Source organism: Garra rufa, chromosome 6 (assembly GCF_049309525.1).
Source record: "Garra rufa chromosome 6, GarRuf1.0, whole genome shotgun sequence".
In the NCBI taxonomy this organism is placed as follows: Eukaryota; Metazoa; Chordata; class Actinopteri; order Cypriniformes; family Cyprinidae; genus Garra; species Garra rufa.
Genome location: NC_133366.1, coordinates 11,621,629 through 11,644,285, shown reverse-complemented (window position 1 = coordinate 11,644,285; position 22,657 = coordinate 11,621,629). Strand labels below are relative to the sequence as shown.

The 22,657-nt window shown below is 35.6% G+C and overlaps 2 protein-coding genes across 4 annotated transcripts in view; one reads left to right on the top strand and one right to left on the bottom strand.

The window, feature by feature from the left end:
* pkd2 (polycystic kidney disease 2) overlaps positions 1 to 22,657 on the bottom strand; it is a 28,052-nt gene that overhangs the window by 3,705 nt on the left and 1,690 nt on the right. Inside the window, exons 1-9 of one of the 3 annotated variants that reach the window (XM_073841922.1) lie at positions 6,072 to 6,879; positions 5,387 to 5,500; positions 3,816 to 3,949; positions 3,470 to 3,720; positions 3,154 to 3,378; positions 2,180 to 2,408; positions 1,497 to 1,667; positions 1,227 to 1,408; positions 56 to 176 (exon numbers count right to left, since the gene is read on the bottom strand). In XM_073841922.1, coding sequence (XP_073698023.1) covers positions 56 to 176; positions 1,227 to 1,408; positions 1,497 to 1,667; positions 2,180 to 2,408; positions 3,154 to 3,378; positions 3,470 to 3,720; positions 3,816 to 3,949; positions 5,387 to 5,500; positions 6,072 to 6,489 — 1,845 coding nt within the window. In that variant the 5' untranslated portion in view covers positions 6,490 to 6,879. Of the gene's footprint in view, positions 1 to 55; positions 177 to 1,226; positions 1,409 to 1,496; positions 1,668 to 2,179; positions 2,409 to 3,153; positions 3,379 to 3,469; positions 3,721 to 3,815; positions 3,950 to 5,386; positions 5,501 to 6,071; positions 6,880 to 22,657 lie in introns of those variants that run through there. The other 2 variants (XM_073841920.1, XM_073841921.1) reach the window with 2 other exon arrangements.
* LOC141336235 (bifunctional 3'-phosphoadenosine 5'-phosphosulfate synthase 1-like) lies at positions 15,656 to 22,233 on the top strand. Its single transcript, XM_073841788.1, has 7 exons — positions 15,656 to 15,846; positions 16,300 to 16,414; positions 16,498 to 16,733; positions 17,833 to 17,971; positions 19,840 to 19,958; positions 21,793 to 21,906; positions 22,024 to 22,233. The coding sequence occupies exons 1-7, from the start codon at positions 15,787 to 15,789 to the stop codon at positions 22,231 to 22,233; spliced, it is 993 nt and encodes a 330-aa protein (XP_073697889.1). The 5' UTR covers positions 15,656 to 15,786.

The window sequence follows — 22,657 nt, the reverse complement described above, 5'->3', positions numbered from 1 at the left end:
TTAATTTAAGATTTATTTAATGTAATTTATGTCATGTTCCTCTTATTGTGTTTACCAGCAGAATCATGAAGATGAAGAACACAAAGGTGGTGAAGTAAATTGGCCCCAAAACGCTGTCAGCCTCCTCGATTTCAGAGAAGTCAAAATCTCCCAGAAGGATCCGGAACTGCGTAAAACTGTGAGCAACAGAAACCACCAACATTAGTAATATTAATGAAGTATGACAATATTTGTAAAAAAAAAAAAAAAAATGCTTAAAGTGAATAGTTTTCAAAGAAGCAACTCAATGTGCTTTCGTTAATAGTTCTAAAGTGACGTTAGCAACAGAGGCTTAGGTAGTGGAAGGAAGTCGTTTGCACAAAAGATTGTTTTTAAAGACACTCCGTTATTGTTTCTTATATACAATTGAGGTCAAAAGTTTACATCCCCTTCAGATCCTACAAATTCTTTGGGTATGTAGCATTTTGGTGTATTTGAACCCTTTCCAACAATGACTATGATTTTTAGATCCAGCTTTTCAAACTGAGGACAACATGCATTAAGGGGGTGAAAACTTTTTGAATTTGAAGATCTGGGTAAATTTTACTTATTTTGTCTTCTGGAAAACATGTAGGTATTGTAATATGATTAAAAAAAAAAGATATTTATGAAAAATATACACATCTTCATTCTGTTCAAAAGTTTTCACCCCCTGGCTCTTAATGCATTGTTTTTCATTCTAAAGCATCAGTGGGCATTTGACCCTTTTTTAATAGTTGCATATAAGTCTCTCAGTTGTCTTCAGTGTGAAAAGATGGATCTTAAAATCATACAGCCGTTGTTGGAAAAGGTTCAAATACACAAAAATGCTGGAAAACCAAAGAATTTGTGGGACTTGAAGGATTTTTCTGAAGAACAGCAGGCAGTTTAACTGTTCAGGACAAACAAGGAACTCATGAACAACTATCACTAAACAAAAAAACAAAAGCTGTGGATCATTCAGGTAACAATACAGTATTAAGAATCAAGGGGGTGTAAACTTTTGAATGGGGTCATTTTTATAAATTCAACTATTTTCTCATGTGGACTATATGTATGTAAACTTTTATGTGAAATATCTTATTCAGGTCAGTACTAAATAAACTAAATAAACAATAATATGCATTTTGTATGATCCCTCTTGCTTTGGTATTTTGATTTCCTACGGTACGTATATTCTTGGTTATTTAGATGCCTCCAAAACTCACATGCAGGCCTGAAAGGTGCTGAAGTCGTTGACTTGAGTTCCAAACACTAAATACGCCAGCTGAGCGTAGGCCAGGAACACGATGAAAAACATGATAGCAAAGCCCATTAGGTCCTTGGCACAGCGTGACATGGTGGTAGACAGTTGATTCATGGTCTTGTTGAAGTTAATGAACTTAAAAAGCTGTAAGAAAAGCAATATGATTGTATTTTGATAACACAAGAACAACAAAAAACCATTTCGCATGTCAAATGTTAAAACGAGACCTCACCTTCACCCATGAGAGGAAGACAATGATGGCAGCCAGGTTGTTAAAGTGAACCTGAAGGCGAGCAAGTGGCTCAAAGTTGGGGTATGTGCTGTGGTTCTCCAGAAGGAAGTGGAGTCTGTGAGAGACCGCTGACGTTCTGCAGATGTTCATAATGATGGCTGGAACGCTGAGCTGTGACGGTGATGAACAAGATGAACAAAGACCAAAGGTGTCAGAGTCAGCAGCACAAATTACATTGGCTGGAGTAAACCATATATACGTGACCCTGGACCACAAAACCAGTCTTAAGTAGCACGGGTATATTTGTAGCAATAGCCAAAAATACATTGTATGGGTCAAAATGATACATTTTTCTTTTATGCCAAAAATCATTAGGATATTAAGTAAAGATCATGTTCCATGAAGATATTTTGTACATTTCCTATCGGAAATGTATCAAAACTTTATTTTTGATTAGTGATATGCATTGCTAAGAACTTCATTTGGACAACTTTAAAGGCGATTTTCTTAGTATTTTTTTTTTGCACCCTCAGATTCCATATTTTCAAATAGCTGTATTTCGGCCAAGTATTGTCCTACCTATCCTATTCCTAAGAAAAGCTTATTTTTTTCAGGAAAAAAGATATGGACCCTTATGACTGGTTTTGTGGTCACATATGCACTTATTATGCACTTTGACCTACTGCAACAATGAGAACATCCAAGCAGTTCCACAGGCTCTTGAAGTAGCGCAAACGATGCAGGCGGATCTCCAGAACTTCTTCCACCAAGTAATACAGCACAAAGAGGCAGAAGGCCACTTCACACATCCCCACAAAGTAGTCCCAGCTGGACACGTACCGAATAAGACGCACCGTCTGGAACTGCCAAGAGGTCACAGTGCCCCCTGTGGCTGGAAACTCTACTAGCAGCCTACAGCAAAGCAGTCAGTGACAGATTTTAGTCAAGGATGTGTACTCAAGTCAAGAAAAGTAAAGCAAGCATGCCAAATGTATATTTAACAGAATATTTACAGATTCCCATGCATGAAAAACTGATATTGTGGCCACTAATTAAAGGTAAAGTTCACCCAAAAATGAACATTCTGTCATTAATTAGTCACCCTCATGTCGTTCCAAACCTGTAAGACCTTCGTTCATCTTTGGAACACAAATATTTTTTTTTTTTTGATGAAATCCAAGTGCTTTCTGACACGTTCAAGGACATCGTTAAAATAGTGGTTCAACGATAATGTTATGAACCTACAAGAATACTTTTTGTGCTCAAAGAAAACAAAAATAACGGTTGGTACTTTCGTGAATGGCGGCGGAGACTGACACGGATAAAAAGAATTGTTGAATAAAATGCTATTTACGTTTTCTTTGTGCACAAAAAGTATTCTCATAACTTCATAACATTACCGTTGAACCACAGCTATCACATGGACTATTTTAACAATGTCCTTACTACCTTTCTGTGCCTTGAATGTGTCAGTTGCGTTGCTGTCTAAGGTCAGAAAGCTCTTGCACATCATTAAAAATATCTTAATTTGTGTTCTGAAGATGAACAAAGCGCTTTGCAACGACATGAGGGCGAGTAATTACTGACAGAATTTTCATTTTTGGATAAACTATCCCTTTAAATTTCATTTATTTACAAAACAGCTTTCGTCCATTACCTGACAATACAAAACAGGTTAACGTTGCCATTGTAGATGGAGAAGTCCAGGAACACTGCTCTAGTGCCACGGTCCAACCAGAGGTTGTTTTTTAACTCCTGCAGCTGAATGGCTGACTTCTCTCGAGTGCGTGACAGGTCCTGGTAGTATCCTCCACCGCTATACGTCGACACCTGACCCCAGTAGCTGCTCTCACCCAGCCTGTTCTCCTCTGAGTACCTCCACCTGATGTATAAACAGCATGATAAACTTCAAGACCACTAGTTTTATTATACAAAATATACAGTATGTTTTTGTATATTTTTACAGTACATACGCTGTGCCATTCTTCGGTCCGAATGGTGACTTGTCCTCATTGGCAGGAGAGTAGACACTGTAGCAGTCGTAAACCTCGTCCCGCAGGTCCTCGTGGACAGAACAGGACTCATTGCGTACTTTGAGTTGCCGGACACGTGGGACGCCCAACAGGAGGTTCTCGTAGTAGATCAGACTCTGGTTTTCTGGGAGGCTCTTGTTGTTGTACCAGAACTCCCAGTACATGCCATTTAAAAAAGGGCCTTCTGTGAACTACACATCATGTTTTCATTAACATCTGTGATGCAGCTGGAACTAATCTGCATTTTTGTACTGTGAAAGAGCATTAAAATCAGTGGAATAATTACTTTCCAGAAGTCCTCCATGGTTGAAAGACTCTTGAAGGTTGTTGGTTCTCCGTTTGTCAGTGGCGTATCCAAGAAGAGTTGGGACATGGCTTTGGTGTAGTAGTACATATTGGTGCTCACCATTCCGTAAGTTACTAAAACAGACATCAGTAATTTAATGTAATCTTTAAACAGAATAACGTTCTCTTTCTGTATGGTAAAGCATATTGGTATGGAAGCCCATTCTGCCACTAAATAAATAAGAAAAATGTAATTGTGACTTTTTAGCTCACAATTCTGACTTTTTTTCTTGCAATTCCAAGTTTACATCTCGTAATTCTGACTTTTTTCTCATAATTGTGAGATATAAATTGGCAATTGTGAGTTATAAAGTCAGAATTGTGAGACATAAAGTAAATTCTGAGAAATAAAGTCAGAATTGTGAGATATAAACACAATTCAGACTTTATTTCTTGGAATTGCAAGTTTATATTTTGCAATTTTCTTCTAAGCATTATGAGTTTATATCTCGCAAGTCAAAATTATGAGATATGCACTTGCAATTCTGAGAAAATATCAGTCTTTTTCCCCCCAAAGTTGGACTTTAAAACTCACAATTCTGAAAAAAAAAAATTGGGAATTGTGAGATACAAACTTGCATTTACAAGAAAAATAGTCAGAATTAAGAGATTTTATCTTACAAATCTGACTTTATTTCTCGCAATTGTAAGTTCACAATTCTGAGAAAAAAAAGTCAATTGCAAGTTTATATCTTGCAATTCTGACTTTATAACTCGCAATTATGAGTTTATATCACAATTCTGAGGAAAAGGGACTGACTTCATATCTCAAAACGTTTTTTTCTCAAGTTTATATCTCGCAATTCTGACTTTATAACTCGCAATTGCGAGTTTGTATCTTACAATTCTATGAAAAAAAGTACGAATTTTGAAATAAAAAGTCCCATTTTTTATACAGCTGCGAAAATGGGCTTCCATATATTGAAGAGCAGTTCAATGCTCATAAATTTTTTCTATATAAAATGTTGTGCACTTTTAATATGGATGCATATATTTGTGTAGCTGTTGCTCAAGCTGTAAAGCATGAAGCAAGCCAATGTCATGGGTTCAATTCCCAAAGAATGCATTAACTGATAAAAATTTACTGTTTGTGGTATATGCAATGTAAGTTTTCTAAAAACCTGCAGTCTAAAATGCATAAATGTAAAATGAAAATGCATTTGAGCAGACTAAATTATTTAAAAAAAAAAAAAAAAACTAAATTGTTGCTGTGGTTGTTACAAGGATTTAAAATGCCTGTTATTCAAGAAAGAAAGACTGCCAGAACTGGAGCAGACCAGGGAAACTAACTGATTTTCTATACTGAATGGCAAATCACATTGTAGCATTCAAACGTTTTTTTTTTTATATATATAATTTTTAAGCATCAGTTAGTTTTATGCTCTAATCAAACAGACTCTTCTTCTGACAAATATTTTTGTAACAAAAAAAGAATATGTAAAATAATTAAAAATATTTATGTAGCAAGGTATGCATTAACATATTCAAGCATAAAACCAATATTCAACCTACATATGCAGAGGGTGACCAGAAAGAGGATGTAGGTGATCATTTCTCGTAGGACGGTTTTCAGGTACATCTCTCTGTTACTGTTGCTCTCACCCAAAAGACGAGTATCCCAGAGCACTGAAATAGCAAAAGAAATGAAGAAAAAAATCTTCCATTAATACATGAAATCATGTTCACCTAGCTATCTAATTAGGGATTTCTTACTTACAAATAGAGATTACAGACTAATTTATAACCTAAAATACGACTAATTTTTACCCTAATTTCGTGACATAGAAGTTACAAAAAACAGTGATATTATTGCATTTTAAAGTAACTGTTTTCTATTTTAATTTATTTCCAAATATTATTTATTCCTGTGAGGCAAAGTTGAATTCTCAGCATCATTACTCCAGTCTTCAGTGTCATATGATCCTTCAGAAATTACTGTTATGATTATTTGGTGCTGAAGAAACATTTTTATATTATTATCAAAGTGGAAAACAGTTATGCTGCTTAATACTATTGTGGAAACTGTGGTACATGTTTTTGAGAGGTTTTATCCCCTAATATCAAGCCCTTTTACATTTACTTAACACATTATCTTGGCTCTTTATGAAAAGTAAACTTTCTGAAAAGTGTAACCCTTCCTAGTAAGCATATTACAAGTTTTACTATATTTTTGTGGACATTTTCAGTAAAGTTTCACCTCTCATTTTCTCCAGTATCCTCTTCCCACAGCTGCTGTGTTCTTGTGCTGGAGGAGTTGGATAAAGTCCTCTGTTGATCCGAGCACTGATGCCAGAGAAGCTCCCTGGTCCGCTGACGCTCCCGCTGCTGCTGCTAGACGCCGTGGACACAGATCTCCGGGCCGGGCTCGCCGGAGGCCAGTCCGCTTCCATCATCCCTTCCTCCGGTTCGAACCCCGGGTTATCCCGGCTCCATGCCTGTCTAGAGCTGGAGGTGGGAGGAGAGGGCGTCTCTTCGGGCACTCCGAGGCCCACTTCTTCATGATGCATTTTTTCCATCTCGATCCCTTCATAAGGCGGAGAGGATGCGGGGGCAGCTGCTGCAGATGCCGCATGGGCCTGCGGCGGTGCTTGAGGACGGACGCGACTAGAGCTCATTGTGTCATTTACAGTAGCTTAACATAAACAAACGTCGTCATTTTAGGCGCTGAGTTAGTGTGAATGTGCAAAGTGAATCCAAAACTCAAAACACAAATTCAGCAAGTATCGAATTTAATTTCTATCACGTCAATAGTTATTGTTTCAGCTTTTTAAAAACTCGAAATGCACTTTTGCGATGTTATGCAATAGAAATACGCGAGAAAACTTAACGCAACAGCAAAAAACGCCGAAAGGTAACGTACTTGGCTGGAAAAAGAGACGCTTCGAAAAATAAGAATAGTTAACGTTACTTGCATGTACTTATACTTGCTAAAATTATTATGTGTGGCTTCAGTCCAGCTTTTGTGAGAGTGGAGAAAAGCAGTTTTCCAGTCCACCCTCAGCCATCTTGTTCCCAGTTGTTTCCAGACTGGAGGAATCCAGTTACACTGACATCAACCTCTGGAAACTTCAACATTTCCCTTATTTAGTGCAGCTCCTCCCTTTCTGTCCAGCACACTTTACTGACACTCACAAAATCTGTGAAACGTGCGTTTAATGAAAAGATAAGAAATTAAAAACTTTTTGGAGAATGGTTTAGATCTCTTTAAAGTAATTTGAAATTGCTAAAAATAATAATCTAAAAAAGTGTAAAAAATAATGGCCTTACATTTGTATTTAAATAAAAGTGTGAGTGACTATACACTCTGTTTTTATTGCTTTGAAACTACGCGAATTTGCTCACAGTCTGTTGTTGTTTGCGACTCTTGCTGCCAAGCAACAAGATGTAGCCCCCTCTCCAGGATTGGGTGAGAAGTGTGAGTGACAGTTTCGTTGAACCAATCAAAAGATCAAATCAAAAGATCAATTAAAGGAGTAGTTCACTTTTAGATTTATTTTTTTTTTTTTTACAAATAATGTACTATCCCCCTTGTCATCCAAGATGTTTGTCTTTATTTCTTCAGTCTTAAGGAAATTATGTTTTTTGAGGAAAACATTTCAGGATTTCTCTCCATATAATGACATTTATGGTGCCCTCGAGTTTGGACTTCGAAAATGCAGCTTCGAAGGGCTCTAAATGATCCCAGCTGAGGAAGAAGGGTCTTATCTATCAAAACAATGGGTTATTTCTTTAAAAAATTACAATTTATATACCTTTAAACCTCAAATGCTCGTCTTGTCTAGCTCACCAAGACGAGCATTTGGAATTAAAAAGTGTATAAGTTGTAAATGTTTTCAGAAAATAACCGATCGTTTCACTAGATAAGACCCTTCTTCCTCGGCTGGGATTGTTTAGAGCCCCTTGAAGCTGCATTTAAACTGCATTTTGTAAGTTCAAACTCAGGGGCACCATAGAAGTCCATTATATGGAGAGAAATCCTGAAATGTTTGCCTCAAAAAACACAGTTTCTTTAAAACTGAAGAAAGAAAGACTTGAACATCTTGGATGACAAGGGGGTGAATACCTTATTTGTAAATTTTTGTTCTGAAAGTGAACTACTCCTTTAATTGATATATATTATCAGTGAATTACCATGTAAGTTCAGTTATAAATAATGACTTCCAAAATTACTGTGAAATGAATATAAAGGGAAACTCAGCTACCAGCAGTATTTTGTATAGCAATACTATAGGCCTAAGTTATATAGTGATTCCAGGTACTACTACCAGTGTTGGGGGTAATGCATTACAAATAACGCAAGTTACGTAATAATATTACTTTTTCCAAGTAACTAGTAAAGTAACGCATTACTTTTTAATTGACAAGAAAATATCTGAGTTATTTTTACAAATAAGTAATGCCAGTTACCCCCCCCCCACCACCCATTTATTGATTGAAAGCTCTCCTGTCTCCATGTTGAGATAAATCAAAGTCTCTTTAAGGGTATTCTATAGTCTTTGAAGAAATGAAAGAAAGATGTTTCTTTATTTCTAGAATTAATGTGAATATGTATTAATTTCATCTCACTCACAAAAAAAAACCCAGATACAGTATTCTTCAAAGTGAATAAAAACTGCAATAATTGAATATGTTAAATAATACAAATATCCTTTTGATGTCTTTGATGCAGACCATTTGATGATCCAATTTATCCTTGCTAATAAGCAAAAATTACTCAAGATTATCTAACATTTTTTTATTATTATTATTGCTGAAGAGTTGACATTTTTCTTCTGCAGTCACTTCTATATACTTTTTATATTTAAAAACAAACAAGCAAGCCCTGCCAAGATTTTAAAAAGTAAGGTAAAAGTAACGTAACACATTACTTTCCATAAGAAGTAACTAACGTAATTAGTTACTTTTTTAGGGAGTAACTCAATATTGTAATGCATTTCATTTTAAAAAAGTAATATACTACTAAACTCTTAAAAATCAAGAGTTTTTTGTTGGCACTCAGTGTTCCACGAAGAACCGCTAACATCCATGGAACCTTTCAATTGCACAAGAGGTTCTTCATAGTACAAAACAGTTCTTTAGGTTATTAAAAAGTCTGTTACATTAAAAAATTTTTTTATTTTTTTTAAGAACTGAGAAAATTTAGAATTTTCTCAAGGATCAGCAGCATTGCTTTTGGATCCTTTATTTTTATTAATGTATCATCTTTTTCCAAAATTTGTTATTTAGGTATTCAGTGAGCGACTATGGCAAATCTGTTAATTTGGTCGTATTTCATGCTTTACTAATTTATTAGTAAGTAATTTATTTTATTCTAAAATGAATTACTTATAGTGTGCTTGTAAAAAAAAAAACATGTTTATTTTTCAATAAGTACTTAAGTAAAATAAGTAAAAATTATTCAGACAGTAGATAAAATGTTTTGATATTTTTTTTACTAGCGGGTGCAGGACACTATAGTTCATTTATGTACTGTAAGTAAGGATAGCAAAAGAAAAGTAAACTAAGACATATTATACCCAAAAATTCTTCACACCAGTAAAACTGATAAAAATTTGGGACCAATAATTGGATTTGACATTTTTTGGCTTCATTTTTACACAATTCTTACACCATTTGCACAATTATATATATATTAGGTATCTCCACTAGTTTGTTTTTAGTGACTTTTGGTCCTATTTGTCCTCTGTTAATCAGCACTTTAGAAGCGCTCAGGTGAGGATGTTGTTCTTAGAAGCTTATGAAGTTACAGCAATGAGGACAAGACAGTGACTGTGGAATATGAAACTCATTTAGTATGCAATTAAATCTATTGTTTTTCTGGCAAGTCTACAGCATTCTGCCATAAGGGATATTCAGTGAGTCATCTGCAGCCTCAGACAAGTCCAAATACATCTCGCTGATAATGATCAGAGTGGGTTTGAAGTAAATATTTTCTATCTGAATCAACTTTTTCTGTGGTACCATTTGGCATTTTGTCACACCTTTGCCCAAGTCTCTCCATTGTCGGCCAGTTCCTCTTAGATTCCAAGCCCACCCACCATGTGTAAAAACATTTGGTTACTTAACCTCCCCTTGTCTCCACATAAAAGTGCCCCTGCTTCTCAAGATCCAGGTTTCCAACTTATTTATTAGTTCCTCAGTGGTGAAATCAACTCCTACACCTGTTAAAACAGCAAACACTCCAGCCACATACAAATGAAGTCTCAGAAGATATTCAGACATAATTAAAATGTATTTTTATTGACAGATAAAGTCATTTATTCAGTGCCTCAGGTGATTTCACAACTTGTGGGACTCCACAATGGGTGGTTTCAAATAAATAAAAGGCATGTTGACAGGATCTTTGCATCATTTGCAGCCATGGATGTTAACATTGCTCTTGGACTGCTTGCTGCACTGGTTGTTCTCGCTTCACAGCCATGTAATACAGAAGGTATGTTACTGAAAACTATTGTTTAATTCATTTACACTAATATTTTAATGCTTAATTACCGTCATTAGTCTCAATTTTGAAACTAAACCTATGCTAATATTGAATTAATCAGAAGCAGTTCTGAAAGATTTTTTTTATGTGTGCTATTTCACAGGTAGAAATATTATTTGCCGCAAAGATCTGCACAGTAAGTACGTTATACATTCTAATATACAGTTGAGGTCAAAAGTTTACATACACCTTACAGAATCTTCTAAATGTTTATTATTTTACAAAAGTAAGAGAAACATACAAAGACATTTTATTTTTTATTTAGTACCGAACTGAATAAGATCTTTCACATAAAAGACGTTTAGATATAGTGCACAAGAGATTAAATAATTGATGATTTTATAAAAATTACCGTTCAAAAGTTTACATACACTTGGTTCTTAAAACTGTGTTGTTACCTGAATGATCCACATTGTTTTAGTGATAGTTGTTCATGAGTCCCTTGTTTGTCCTGAACAGTTAAACTGCCCGCTGTTCTTCAGAAAAATCCTTCAGATCCCTCAAATTCTTTGGTTTTTCAGCGTTTTTGTGTATTTGAACCCTTTCCAAAAAATACTGTATGATTTTAAGATACATTTTTTCACACTGAGGACAACTGAGGGACTCATATGCAACTATTACTGAAGGTTCAAACGCTCACTGATGCTCCAGAAGGAAACACAATGCATGAGCTGGGGGTGAAAACGTTTGAACAGAATAAAGACATGTAGCTACATTTATCTTATTTTACCTAAATATCATATTGTTTTAATTTAGTACTGCCCTTCAGAAGCTACAGAAGATACTTATATGTTTGCTTTTAATGCATTGGGTTTCCTTCTAAAGCATCAGTAAGTGTTTATACCTTCTGTGATAGCTGCATATGAGTCCATCAGTTGTCCTCAGTGTGGAAAGATGAATATTAAAATCAGAGTCATTGTTGGAAAGGGTTCAAATACACAAAAAAGCTGAAAAAGCAAAGAATTTGTGGGACCTGAAGGATTTTTCTGAAAAACAGCTGGCAGTTTAACTGTTCAGGACAACTCATGAACAACTATCACTAAACAACAACAACAACAACAACAACAAAAAACACAGCAGTGGATCATTCAGGTAACAACACAGTATTAAGAATCAAGTGTATGTAAACTTTTGAATGCTGTCATTTTTATAAATTCAACTATTATTTTCTCTTGTGGACTATATATAAACATCTTTTATGTGAACAATCTCATTCAGGTCAGTACTAAATAAAAAAAATAACATTCATTTTGTATGATCCCTATTATTTTGGTCAAACAATTATTATTTTGCAGATTCTGCAAGGTGTATGTAAACTTTTGACTTCAACTGTAAATGTGACATTGGGTTAATGTGACCTATTGGTTTGTTATAACTCTGAATGTCAGACACACTGAATCTTAATCCTATTTGTCCTCTGTTGTTCAGAGCTTCAGAAGCGCTCAGGTGAGGGTGTTGTTCTTATAGAAGGTTATGAAGTTACACCGACAGATGAGGAGCGAGGCGCTGACTGTGTGGAATATGAGGCAGCTGCTCTTTCCCCCACCCCTCCTTCACAAACAACCACAGAGAATAAAGTACCATACACAGTTACCCCAATCCAACCCCCCCAAAAACCATCCAAAACCCAATGCTGGGTGTACTACGGTAAACCTGTGAAGCTGTATGTACCCGTGAGGAATCTGTCCACACTTCCCAATTCTCAAAGGAAAGGAGTGGTCTGTGGAACGTATACAGGAAGAGTGAACGGTTTGGTCAATACCCAACATAAAGTAGTCTGTGGAAAAATGCAAATGACAGTGAGAATTTTCCCTAAAGGACTTCAGGATCACACTAATGGCAACCCGGGAAAGCAAGATAATAAAGGATCAGGGGCAGTTAAGCCAACAGTAGGCAGGGCTGTGATTCAGGTGCCCACCAGTGGAAGCTCTTCTTTTTACAACTTTCTCAAAACTTTTCAGAGAGTTTCAGCCACACAGAAGCCCAGGGGAAGTTCAGCATCTTCTCGTTGTGGTTAAGGCGCAGTTTAGCTTATTAAACCTATCCACCTTATTCTTCAACGCGGAAGTAAGCCTATGGGCGAGACTTCCATGTTCATTTGCAACTATAGGGAAATAACGTCAAGAATATCAACATGCAGTAAATGGTAAAATTGTTTGCACTGTAAACCAGTGTGTTCATAATTAAGATAATACATTAATACAATATGCTAAGACACAGCAATTTGCAATATCAAGCAGCAAAACAAGATGTTTTGTACAGTTAAAAATAGCTGGACGTGGACGAGACCGAAAGCTACACCCATAAGATTTGCAAATGGCCAAGCCCACTCTTATGGAAAAAATAAGGTGGATTGGCATCAATGTGGTGGTGGTGATTCTAGCAGTAAGTGTACACAAATTGTTTTTGTATAACCTTCTTTTATATTGGTATATAGTTGTGTTGTACAATTATGAACACGTCTCTAATAAAAATGTAATCACTGTACAGGGCGAGTGACATGAAGTTGATTCTATTCTATTCATATTTCCACTACTTTCTCATACAAATGCCATTTTTGAAATTGTTTTACTTTATCACAGGACTCTGTAAGTATGTAACTGCAAAACACTATTAGAATTGTGACATGCTGTATATACATTTAACCTAAAATAATTCCTTGTATATACAGTTGAGGTCAAACGTTTACATACACCTTGTAGAATCTGCAAAATGTTAATTATTTTACCAAAATTAGAGGTATTATACAAAATGCATGTTTTAATTAGTACTGACCCGAATAAGATATTTCACATAAAAGACGTTTAGATATAGTCCACAAGAGAAAATAACAGTTGAATTTTTAAAAATGACAGCATTCAAAAGTTTACATACAGTTGATTTTTAATACTGTGTTGTTACCTGAATGATCCAAAGCTGTGTTTGTTTTGTTTAGTAAATAGTAATAGTTGTTCATAAGTCCCTTGTTTGTCCTGAACGGTTAAACTGGCCGCTGTTCTTCAGAAAAATCACAAATTCTTTGGTTTTTCAGCATTTTCGTGTATTTTAACCCTTCCCAACTATGATGATTTTGAGATCCATCTTTTCAGACTGAAGACAACTGAGGGGCTTGTATGCAACTATTACAGAAGGTTCAAACGCTCACCGATGCTTCAGAAGGAAAAACCATGCATTAAGAGCCAGGGGTGAAAACTTTTGAACAGAATGAAGATGTGTACATTTTTCTTATTTTGCCTAAATATCATATTTTTTCATTTGGTGCATCACTTCAAAAACTACAGAAGATACTTATGTGTTTCACAGAAGAAAAAAAGAGATAAATTTACCCTGATCTTCAAATTCAATCACCCCCAGGCTCTTAATGCATCGTGTTTCCTTCTGGAGCATCAGTGAGTGTTTGAACCTTGTGTAATAGTTGCTGAGTCCCTCAGTTGTCCTCAGAGTGAAAAGATGGATAATTGTAAGGGTTAAAATAAAAGAATTTGTGGGACCTGAAGGATTTTTCTGAACAACAGTGAGCAGTTAAACTGTTTAGGACAAACAAGTGACTTATGAACAACTATCACTCAAACACACACACAGCTGTGGATCATTCAGGTATGAACACAGTATTAAGAATCAAGCATATGTAAAATTTGGACAGGGTAATTTTTATAAATTCATCTATTATTTTCTTTTATTATTTTCTTGTGGACTATATGTAAACATCTTTTATGTGAAATATTTTTTTCAGGTCAGTACTAAATAAAAAATAACATGCATTTTGCATGATCCCTCTTATTTTGGTCAAATAATCACCATTTGGCAGATTCTGCAAGTTGTATGTAAACTTTTGACCTCAACTGTACATTGTTTAACCTTTTACGACATGATCATTTATAATGTGCAGTGAATAACACTGCACAGATAAACAGTGACACAATTGGATAGAGAATATAAGCTAATTTTTACTTAAATACATACATACCTAAATGTACCAGCAGTGATATTATAAACTGTAAAAATGTAAAAGAGATGGTTTTCTAAACTTTTTTAGCTCATAGACTTTTTTTTTCCAACAATGTTTATTTGTTTTTGTTTTTTGTATTTAAATTTTTTGTATTTATATAATTCGATAATGTCCTTGACACAAGATACCAGAAATCAACCAACTCATATCGAGCAGGTCATTGAGTGTGTAATTTTTCCATCTTCAACCATCTTCCTCCTCGTGATCTTCTGTTAAGTCTGTGCCTTCTGCAAAAAGCATGAAAGGTCTCCAAATACTTTCAAACAAGTCCTTTTATCCTTTTAACAAGTATGTAATGCGTTCCAATGGAAGAGTAGCCAACATCTGTTTAACCCATTGTCCAATACTTGGTCTTCTTATTCTTTTCCAATGCAGTGCGATCAACATTTTAGCTTGCAATAAACAAATATCAATAAACAACTTCTCATTTTTTGCATATCCTGTGTGCTTGGGGTACAAACCTAAAATGATAAAGGAAGGTCTTTAGAAATAATATCCTTCACCGTTTCCCTTATTTTACCCAAAATGTTTTAATTACCCTACATTCCCAAAAACAATGGAACCGTGTACGCTTTTCGTCTCCACACTTTGTACATATGTCAGGGATATTTGGATTGTATTGGTTTAATCTAACAGGGGTGACATAAACATGCATAAGCCACTTGTACTGTAACAGTCTCAACCGAGAGTTTATTATTTGCTTATGTGCCACTCATCTAGTGACAAATTTATTTGCAGATCTTTCTTCCAAGCTTCTAATTTCAAGGTTGAATTATCTGGGGAGTTTATAAAATTGTGAGATTGCTCCCCTTTTAAGGCTATTTTCACTTATTTCTTTTAACTTAGATTTGGGTGGTTTCAATAGATTGTTTTGTTTTGTTCCTATATAACTTCTAAATTGGAGATACTTGAAAAAATATTTTCTTTGAATTTTGTATTTGTGTCTAAGCATGTCAAATGACAGCGTGTTATCTGAGAGCTCATAGACTTTAACCAAAAAATAATAATAATAATTGTTATTGTGTCACTTTATCTATACACAGCAAAATATAAAACAGAACATGATTGGCTGGGTTATTTTTCCCCCTGCATGTATTCCAACAAGTCCCTCCCTTGACCTGATACATGTTTGCTTTGGTTTCCACGGCTATATGATCGACTTCTCAATTGTCCAATCACGATCTGCCTTGAAGTCATTCCGACCAATCCGATTGTCGAGTAGGCGGAGACTCGATGCGTAAGAGGCGGGACTTGCCAGGGCCTCCATCACTTCCCGTGCCGCAGCCTGTAAACCTCTACGCTTCCTTCTGGAGTTCAAAACACACACAGTGGACCCGGCACTTCATTAAAACATCTCCTGCCAATATATATCTCTCTATTTATTTGTTCATCTATCAAGTGTGAATTCAACAGCTCAGAATGGAGACATCTGGAAACTCGAGTAAGAAACAGAAACTGAGTAACGCGCCTGAGAGCTGGGTGAGTAGCGGATGAATATTCGGGATGTTTTGCATTACTAATGTGGTACAGTTACACTAACACACCTTTTGTTATGAATATGATGTTTTTGCTTATGCTAAATAGGACCCATCCCCTTTTATTTGATAATATAGGCAGAAAGAATAACCATGTTTGTAATATAGGTCCTTAGTTGTGATAAATGTATGAAAAAAAAAGGCGTGTACTCTGTTTTTTGCGTGTATATTGCAGGTGTCTTAAAACCTAGTGTGCTGCCCATCTAGACAACATTTCTGGGCAGCACAAGAACGAGAATCATTACTTCTTAGACATTTACTATGATACTAACATGGCTTCTAGGACGTGTGCCATGGTATTCTTTGGAGTATTGTGTAAATACCATGGCACAAAGATAAGTTAATCATTCAGTATATTGAAAATATTATGTAAATGTGTCTTCTGAAATTTGTACAGGGGATGCAAAGAGCCACTAATGTGACATATCAAGCCCATCATGTAAGCAGAAACAAGCGTGGCCAGGTGGTGGGCACTAGAGGAGGGTTTCGAGGATGCACGGTGTGGCTTACAGGTATTCTGACAACCCCTCTTCCATTATTTTGTACAATTAATAGCTTCTTTATTATAATAAACCTATTTGTTCTGCATCCTTAGGTTTGTCTGGTGCGGGTAAGACGACGGTCAGCATGGCTCTGGAGGAGTATCTGGTGTGTCATGGCATCCCCTGCTACACTTTGGACGGAGATAATATCAGGCAGGGCCTCAATAAGAACCTGGGCTTCAGTCCTGAAGACCGCGAGGAGAACATTCGCCGTATCGCAGAAGTGGCAAAACTGTTTGCTGATGCTGGGCTTGTGTGCATCGCCAGCTTCATTTCCCCATACAGCAGGGTGAGAAACATGCAGACATGTTTGTGTTTGTGTATAACACTTCTTAACCCTGTAAAGCCTGACATATGAAATAATATTCAAATAATATTCAAAAAACCTTATTGATAAATTTGTAAACCAAAAAGTTTGCGAATGTGACCCTAGACCACAAAACTACTCATAAGGGTCCATCTGGAATCAAAATTTGGGTGCAAAAAAATCAAAATATATTGAAAGTTAATGAAAGTAGAAAGTTCTTAGCAATGCATATTATTTTTATATAATCGAAATAAGTTTTGATTTATTTTGCGGGAGGAAATTTACAAAATGTATTTATGGAATATCTTTGCTTAATATCCTAATGATTTTTGGCATAAAAGAAAAATTGATAATTTTGACCCGTGCAATGTATTTTTGGCTATTGCTACAAATATACCCATGTTACTTAAGACTACTTAGTGCTACTTGGTTTTGTGGTCTAGGGTCACATATGTGTTTTATATTTTCTATTATATTTTATTGCTCACATGGTGTGACTTAGAAGAATATGGAGCTCAGACTTAAAGAGGAAATAACACCACTATTTTATTTAGTGGCCCAAACTGAGAAAAAACATTCATTTTATGGCAGATGTTGAAATTTATATGGCCAGAAGGTAAGGTTAAATTACGTACGTACGTAAATTAATACGTACACAAAATGCATATTATTAAGATAATATTTAATTTCATAGTTTTAAGATCAAAGCTCTGTAGTTTTTATTATGGGGGTCAAAACATATAATGCATTGCTGTTTTGTTCCTCAAAAGCGTGTTGTATCTTTATTTAAAAAAAAAAATAATGTATAGATAATCTAGTAAACATAAGTTGCTTCTATTTAGTAAGTGTTTATCTTGAAATCTTAATAACAATATAAACATTATTATGTCTACTCTATAAAAATCATGACAGATTTCACAGCAACTACACATGTAACGGCCTGAAGTGGGATGTGTTTTTTAGTATTATACTAAAACGCATTTTGCTTGACTTAGAGATTCATGTGTCAAATATGATGCAGTACGCTTTATGCAGTAAAATATTTGATAAAATGTACTTTGTCTGCTGTGCATATCCTTAGGACCGCCTGAATGCAAGGAAGATCCATGAAGCTGCCGGCCTTCCATTCTTTGAGGTGTTTGTAGATGCTCCCCTGGATGTGTGTGAGCAGAGAGATGTCAAGGGGCTCTATAAGAGGGCTAGAGCTGGAGAAATCAGAGGTAAGACTATATGTGACCCTGGACCACAAAACCAGTCTTAAGTCGCTGGGGTATGTTTGTAGCAATAGCCAAAAATACATAGTATGGGTCAAAATTATTGATTTTTCTTTTATGCCAAAAATCATTAGGAAATTAAGTAAAGATCATGTTCCATGAAGATTTTTTGTAAAATTCCTACTGTAAATGTATCAAAATGTAATTTTTGATTAGTAATATGCATTGTTAAGAACTTAATTTGGAGAACTTTAAAGGTGATTTTCGCAGGATTTTGATTTTTTTGCACCCTCAGATTCCAGATTTTCAAATAGATGTATCTCGGCCAAATATTGTCCTATCCTAACAAACCATACATCAATAGAAAGCTTATTTACTGAGCTTTCATATTATATATACACATCTCAGTTTTGTAAAATTTAACCTTATGACTGGTTTTGTGGTCCAGGGTCACATATATCATACAAAATATGTGTGTCTAAATAGGCTTATTCTCACTAGGTTTGGGACAAAAAATCGATGCATTGTGAATAGAGTAATTGTTCTGCATCGATTCTGAGAATATCGGAATGCATCACAATTCCCTCTAGAAATGATTCTGATCTTAGTTTTTAACAGCAGATAGTGTGCTTGCTTACACACACCCCATTTGAACATAAAATAATCTTTCATACAGTTTGAAAAAGTTGAAGCGAATTACAAGGGTGTTCATAGTGGGCTGTGTTTACATTAATCTTGCATCATAAAAAATTAAATGTAAAAAAATAACATAGAGTGCCATCTGCTGTTAAAAACTAAGCTCAGAATCTGTTCCAGAGAGAACCGCAATGCATTCCAATCATCTCAGAATCGATGCATCAATTCATTGTCCCAGCCCTAATTTTCCCTCACTTATTTGATGTAGGTACGCAGTGTTTAATGGCTCGCATTTAATCTCTAAATGGTCAGTAGTCAATAGGACAGTCAGTCCTAAAATCCTGTGTCAGCAAACCCAAAGCATTCTCTTAATTGTAGTGACCTGTTTGTGCAGAAATCTGTGAAATGATTAAATGAGACAAGTGAAAAGCCTTGAAATGTTTTATAGGCATTGAAGACGGAAATACCAGGAAAAGCATTGTTAGATTTGTTGTTTAAAAAGTGGTGATTGTGGTGATATTAGGAGTGTGTGAGTAGTTTGAGAGTAAGCTTAAGGTCTTTGAGAGGTTACACAAAACGTTTTAAGCAAATCAGTGGTGATTCATCACAACCCTCTTGGTTTCCTGAAGAGATTGGGGGTGATGGAAAAGCAGGTTTCTGGTATGAAATGACTGACTTAGTGACTCTGTGTTTCCTGCTGTTTTTGTTATATTTAATTTCTTTTGCTGTGGAGCTGCAGATTAAGTAACACCATGTCTACACCGGACGCAACAATTGTCGTGTTGCACTGCACTGCAACAACTAAAGTCTGTCTACCTTGGAAATGACAAAGCGACTGTTGCAAATCATTTGAACTTTGTGCCATAGATTGAGGCATCAGTTTACTGTTTACGCGCCAAATCCCACGATTATAATAGGTTCTGTTGTCTTTTGTCCCGTCATGTTGTGCCGCTCGCGTGTAGACACAGTGTAAGGGTGAATCAGGTGAAGAGCAAGGAAAGATGCAAATCTGAAAGTAGCTTAAATCTTGTATTGAGAATGATTGACGTTTATAGCAGGAAGTGTTATTCTTGGGCACATGTTAACTGATACATGCACAACACATCTGCTTATATGGTGGTAGAAACCCCAAATCATTGCGGAACCATTTTCAGTCCTGTTGAATGAAAATATGTTTTCATTATGTGCATCCTAAGTATGTCTGTTTCTGCAAATGAATGGATTGTGTTTTTAATCAGGGTTCACAGGAATAGACTCCGAGTATGAGAAACCAGAGGCCCCTGAACTGGTACTGAAGACAGATTCTTGCAGTGTGAACGAGTGCATCCAGCAGCTTCTGGACCTCCTGCAGGAGAGGGTAAGTTAACTCCATTCATTAATGTCAAAGTCAATTCTGTGTGAAACTCGTATTTGTATATTTGGAGTTTGTAATCTAAATGAGTTGCTTGGTTTACAAAATAATGTGCGTTTTAAATAACCGGTTGCAAGCAGTAAAGCAGCACTTGCCAAAGAAGTGTTTGTCACATCAGAGAGATGTTCACCGTAGGGTTGTCACAATACCATAAAAATGACTTGCGATACTATACCAGTTGAAGTATCACAATACCATGTAGTATTCTGTTAATTTAAAATTCAATTCTACAAAATGAATCAAAATTTCATAAATAAAAAGATGAAAATGAAAACAGACAAGATTTTTCTGTGAATACTTCATTAATGTGAATCAATGACTGGCTATTGTTATCCATGAAGTCATGTAAACAAAACTCATCTTAGCACTGCACAGCAGCTGCATGAAGTGAGATTTCGACTTTAGACTGTATTTTTGACCCTGGACCACAAAACCAGTCATAAGGTTAAATTTGACAAAACTGAGATGTATACATCATATGAAAGCTCAATAAATAAGCTTTCTATTGATATATGGTTTGTTAGGATAGGACAATATTTGTCCGAGATGTGGAATGTGAGGGTGCAAAAAAAGTTGTCCAAATTAAGTTCTTAACAATGCATATTACTAATCAAAAATTACATTTTGATATATTTATAGTAGGAATTTTACAAAATATCTTTATGGAACATGATCTTTACTTAATTTCCTAATGATTTTTGGCATAAAAGAAAAATCAACAATTTTGACCCATACTATGTATTTTTGGCTATTGCTACAAATATACCCCAGCGACTTAAGACTGGTTTTGTGGTCCAGGGTCACATTTATAATTTGCCACAACCTCACCAGTCTAGGTTGGAAAGGCCAGTGACACGATAAAAAAAAAAGTAGAATTTTAAGGATGACAACACCCCTTTTCCTGTCCCAGCTCACAATGACCACGAAAATGTAGAATTTCTCAAGTTCTACAAAAACGTTTATTGTTACAGACCAAGTATTAGAAGCATATCACTAACTAAGGGTTCAGAGCTAAATTGCCTATCAAAATAAAACTCTCAAAAGAAATACAGGAGCAGCCTTCCCTGACTCCTTAACTAGCCAAAACCAGAGAAAAGTTTGTACACAAAGAAAAAGGCAATCCCCAACCTACTTGCTTCAAATGAACGAAATATTATTTAAACATTTATACATTATTTATACATAAATAATGTTATAAGATTAATGTTTTAAAGACAAAACTCTAAAATATGTTGGAAAAGAATGTAATATGATGGGAAACTTAAAATCACCAGCACCAGTGTCATTCAAACGATTCTTTCAAAACGACTGAATCCTTCAGGAACCAATCAAATTACTGTTTTTATGAATGGCTTAGTGTATCAGTGATTCGCTCAAGCCATCGAGGATTCGGAATCCAACACCGAAACAAAACAAAAACAGCACTCTTAACCCTTGCTCGTGCCATATTGCTGAACTGTCAGGAGATTTTGATAACAATATTGATAACCTGAATAAATAAGCTTTCCATTGATGTATAGTTTGTTAGGATAGGATAATATTTGGCTGAGATACAACTATGTTAAAATCTGGAATCTGGGGGTCCAAAAAAAAAAAAAAAATCTAAATATTGAGAAAATCCCCTTTAAAGCTGTCCAAATGAAGTTCTTAGCAATGCATATTACTAATCAGAAATTAAGTTTCAATATATTTACAGTAGGAAATGTACAAAATGTCCTCATAGAACATGATTTTTACTTAATATACTATTGATTTTTGGCAATGTTTTGGTCTTTTGCAGGACATAGTGCCTGTGGACGCATCCTACGAGGTCAAGGAGCTCTATGTGCATGAGAACAAACTAGACTTGGCCAAGGCCGACGCAGAGACTCTTCCAGCAGTGGAGATCACTAAGGTACCTTACCTCCTCATATGCTACTCAAATACAGATTTAAACTCCTGCAAATGGTTTGCAAACCCATTGTGACTTAATTTGGGTTCAGCTAATGTCTGTTCTGTGTTGGTGTGTTAGGTGGACATGCAGTGGGTTCAGGTGCTCGCCGAGGGCTGGGCCACTCCTCTGAACGGCTTCATGAGGGAGAGAGAGTTCCTACAGTGTCTGCACTTCAACTGTCTGCTTGATGGTAAACAGATGATAAAACCATCTTCTCATATCATACTGTCAGGGATTAAAGTTCTCCGTCGCTACGACGGATTTCTGTTAATTGCAGCAAGTCTATAAAGTAACAGCTCAGCCGATGCGTATTTCTAAAAGCAAACACATCAGTGTTTCATTCATGAATGAAAGTGCGTTTTTGACAAATCTAGTGAGTCAGTGATGTACGATTATCTATTCATAAATCCAAATATGCATCCTAAATTCTCTGTGGTACTAGTAATTTTCAATACTATATGTGACCCTGGACCACAAAACCAGTCTTAAGTCGCTGGGGTATACTTGTAGCAATAGCCAAAAATACATTTTATGGGTCAAAATTATAGATTTTTCTTTTATGTCAAAAATCATTAGGAAATTAAGTAAAGATCATGTTACATTGAGATTTTTGTAAAATTCCTACTGTAAACCTATCAAAATGTAATTTTTGATTAGTAATATGCATTGTTAAGAACTTAATTTGGACAACTTTAAAGGTGATTTTCTCAGT

Coding starts and splice junctions, on each gene's coding strand:
- LOC141336235 (XM_073841788.1), top strand. CDS start 15,787: ATGGAGACATCTGGAAACTCGAGTAAGAAACAGAAACTGAGTAACGCG. Junction 17,972..19,839: donor TAGAGCTGGAGAAATCAGAG/GTAAGACTATAT, acceptor GTTTTTAATCAG/GGTTCACAGGAATAGACTCC. Junction 21,907..22,023: donor CAGCAGTGGAGATCACTAAG/GTACCTTACCTC, acceptor TTGGTGTGTTAG/GTGGACATGCAGTGGGTTCA.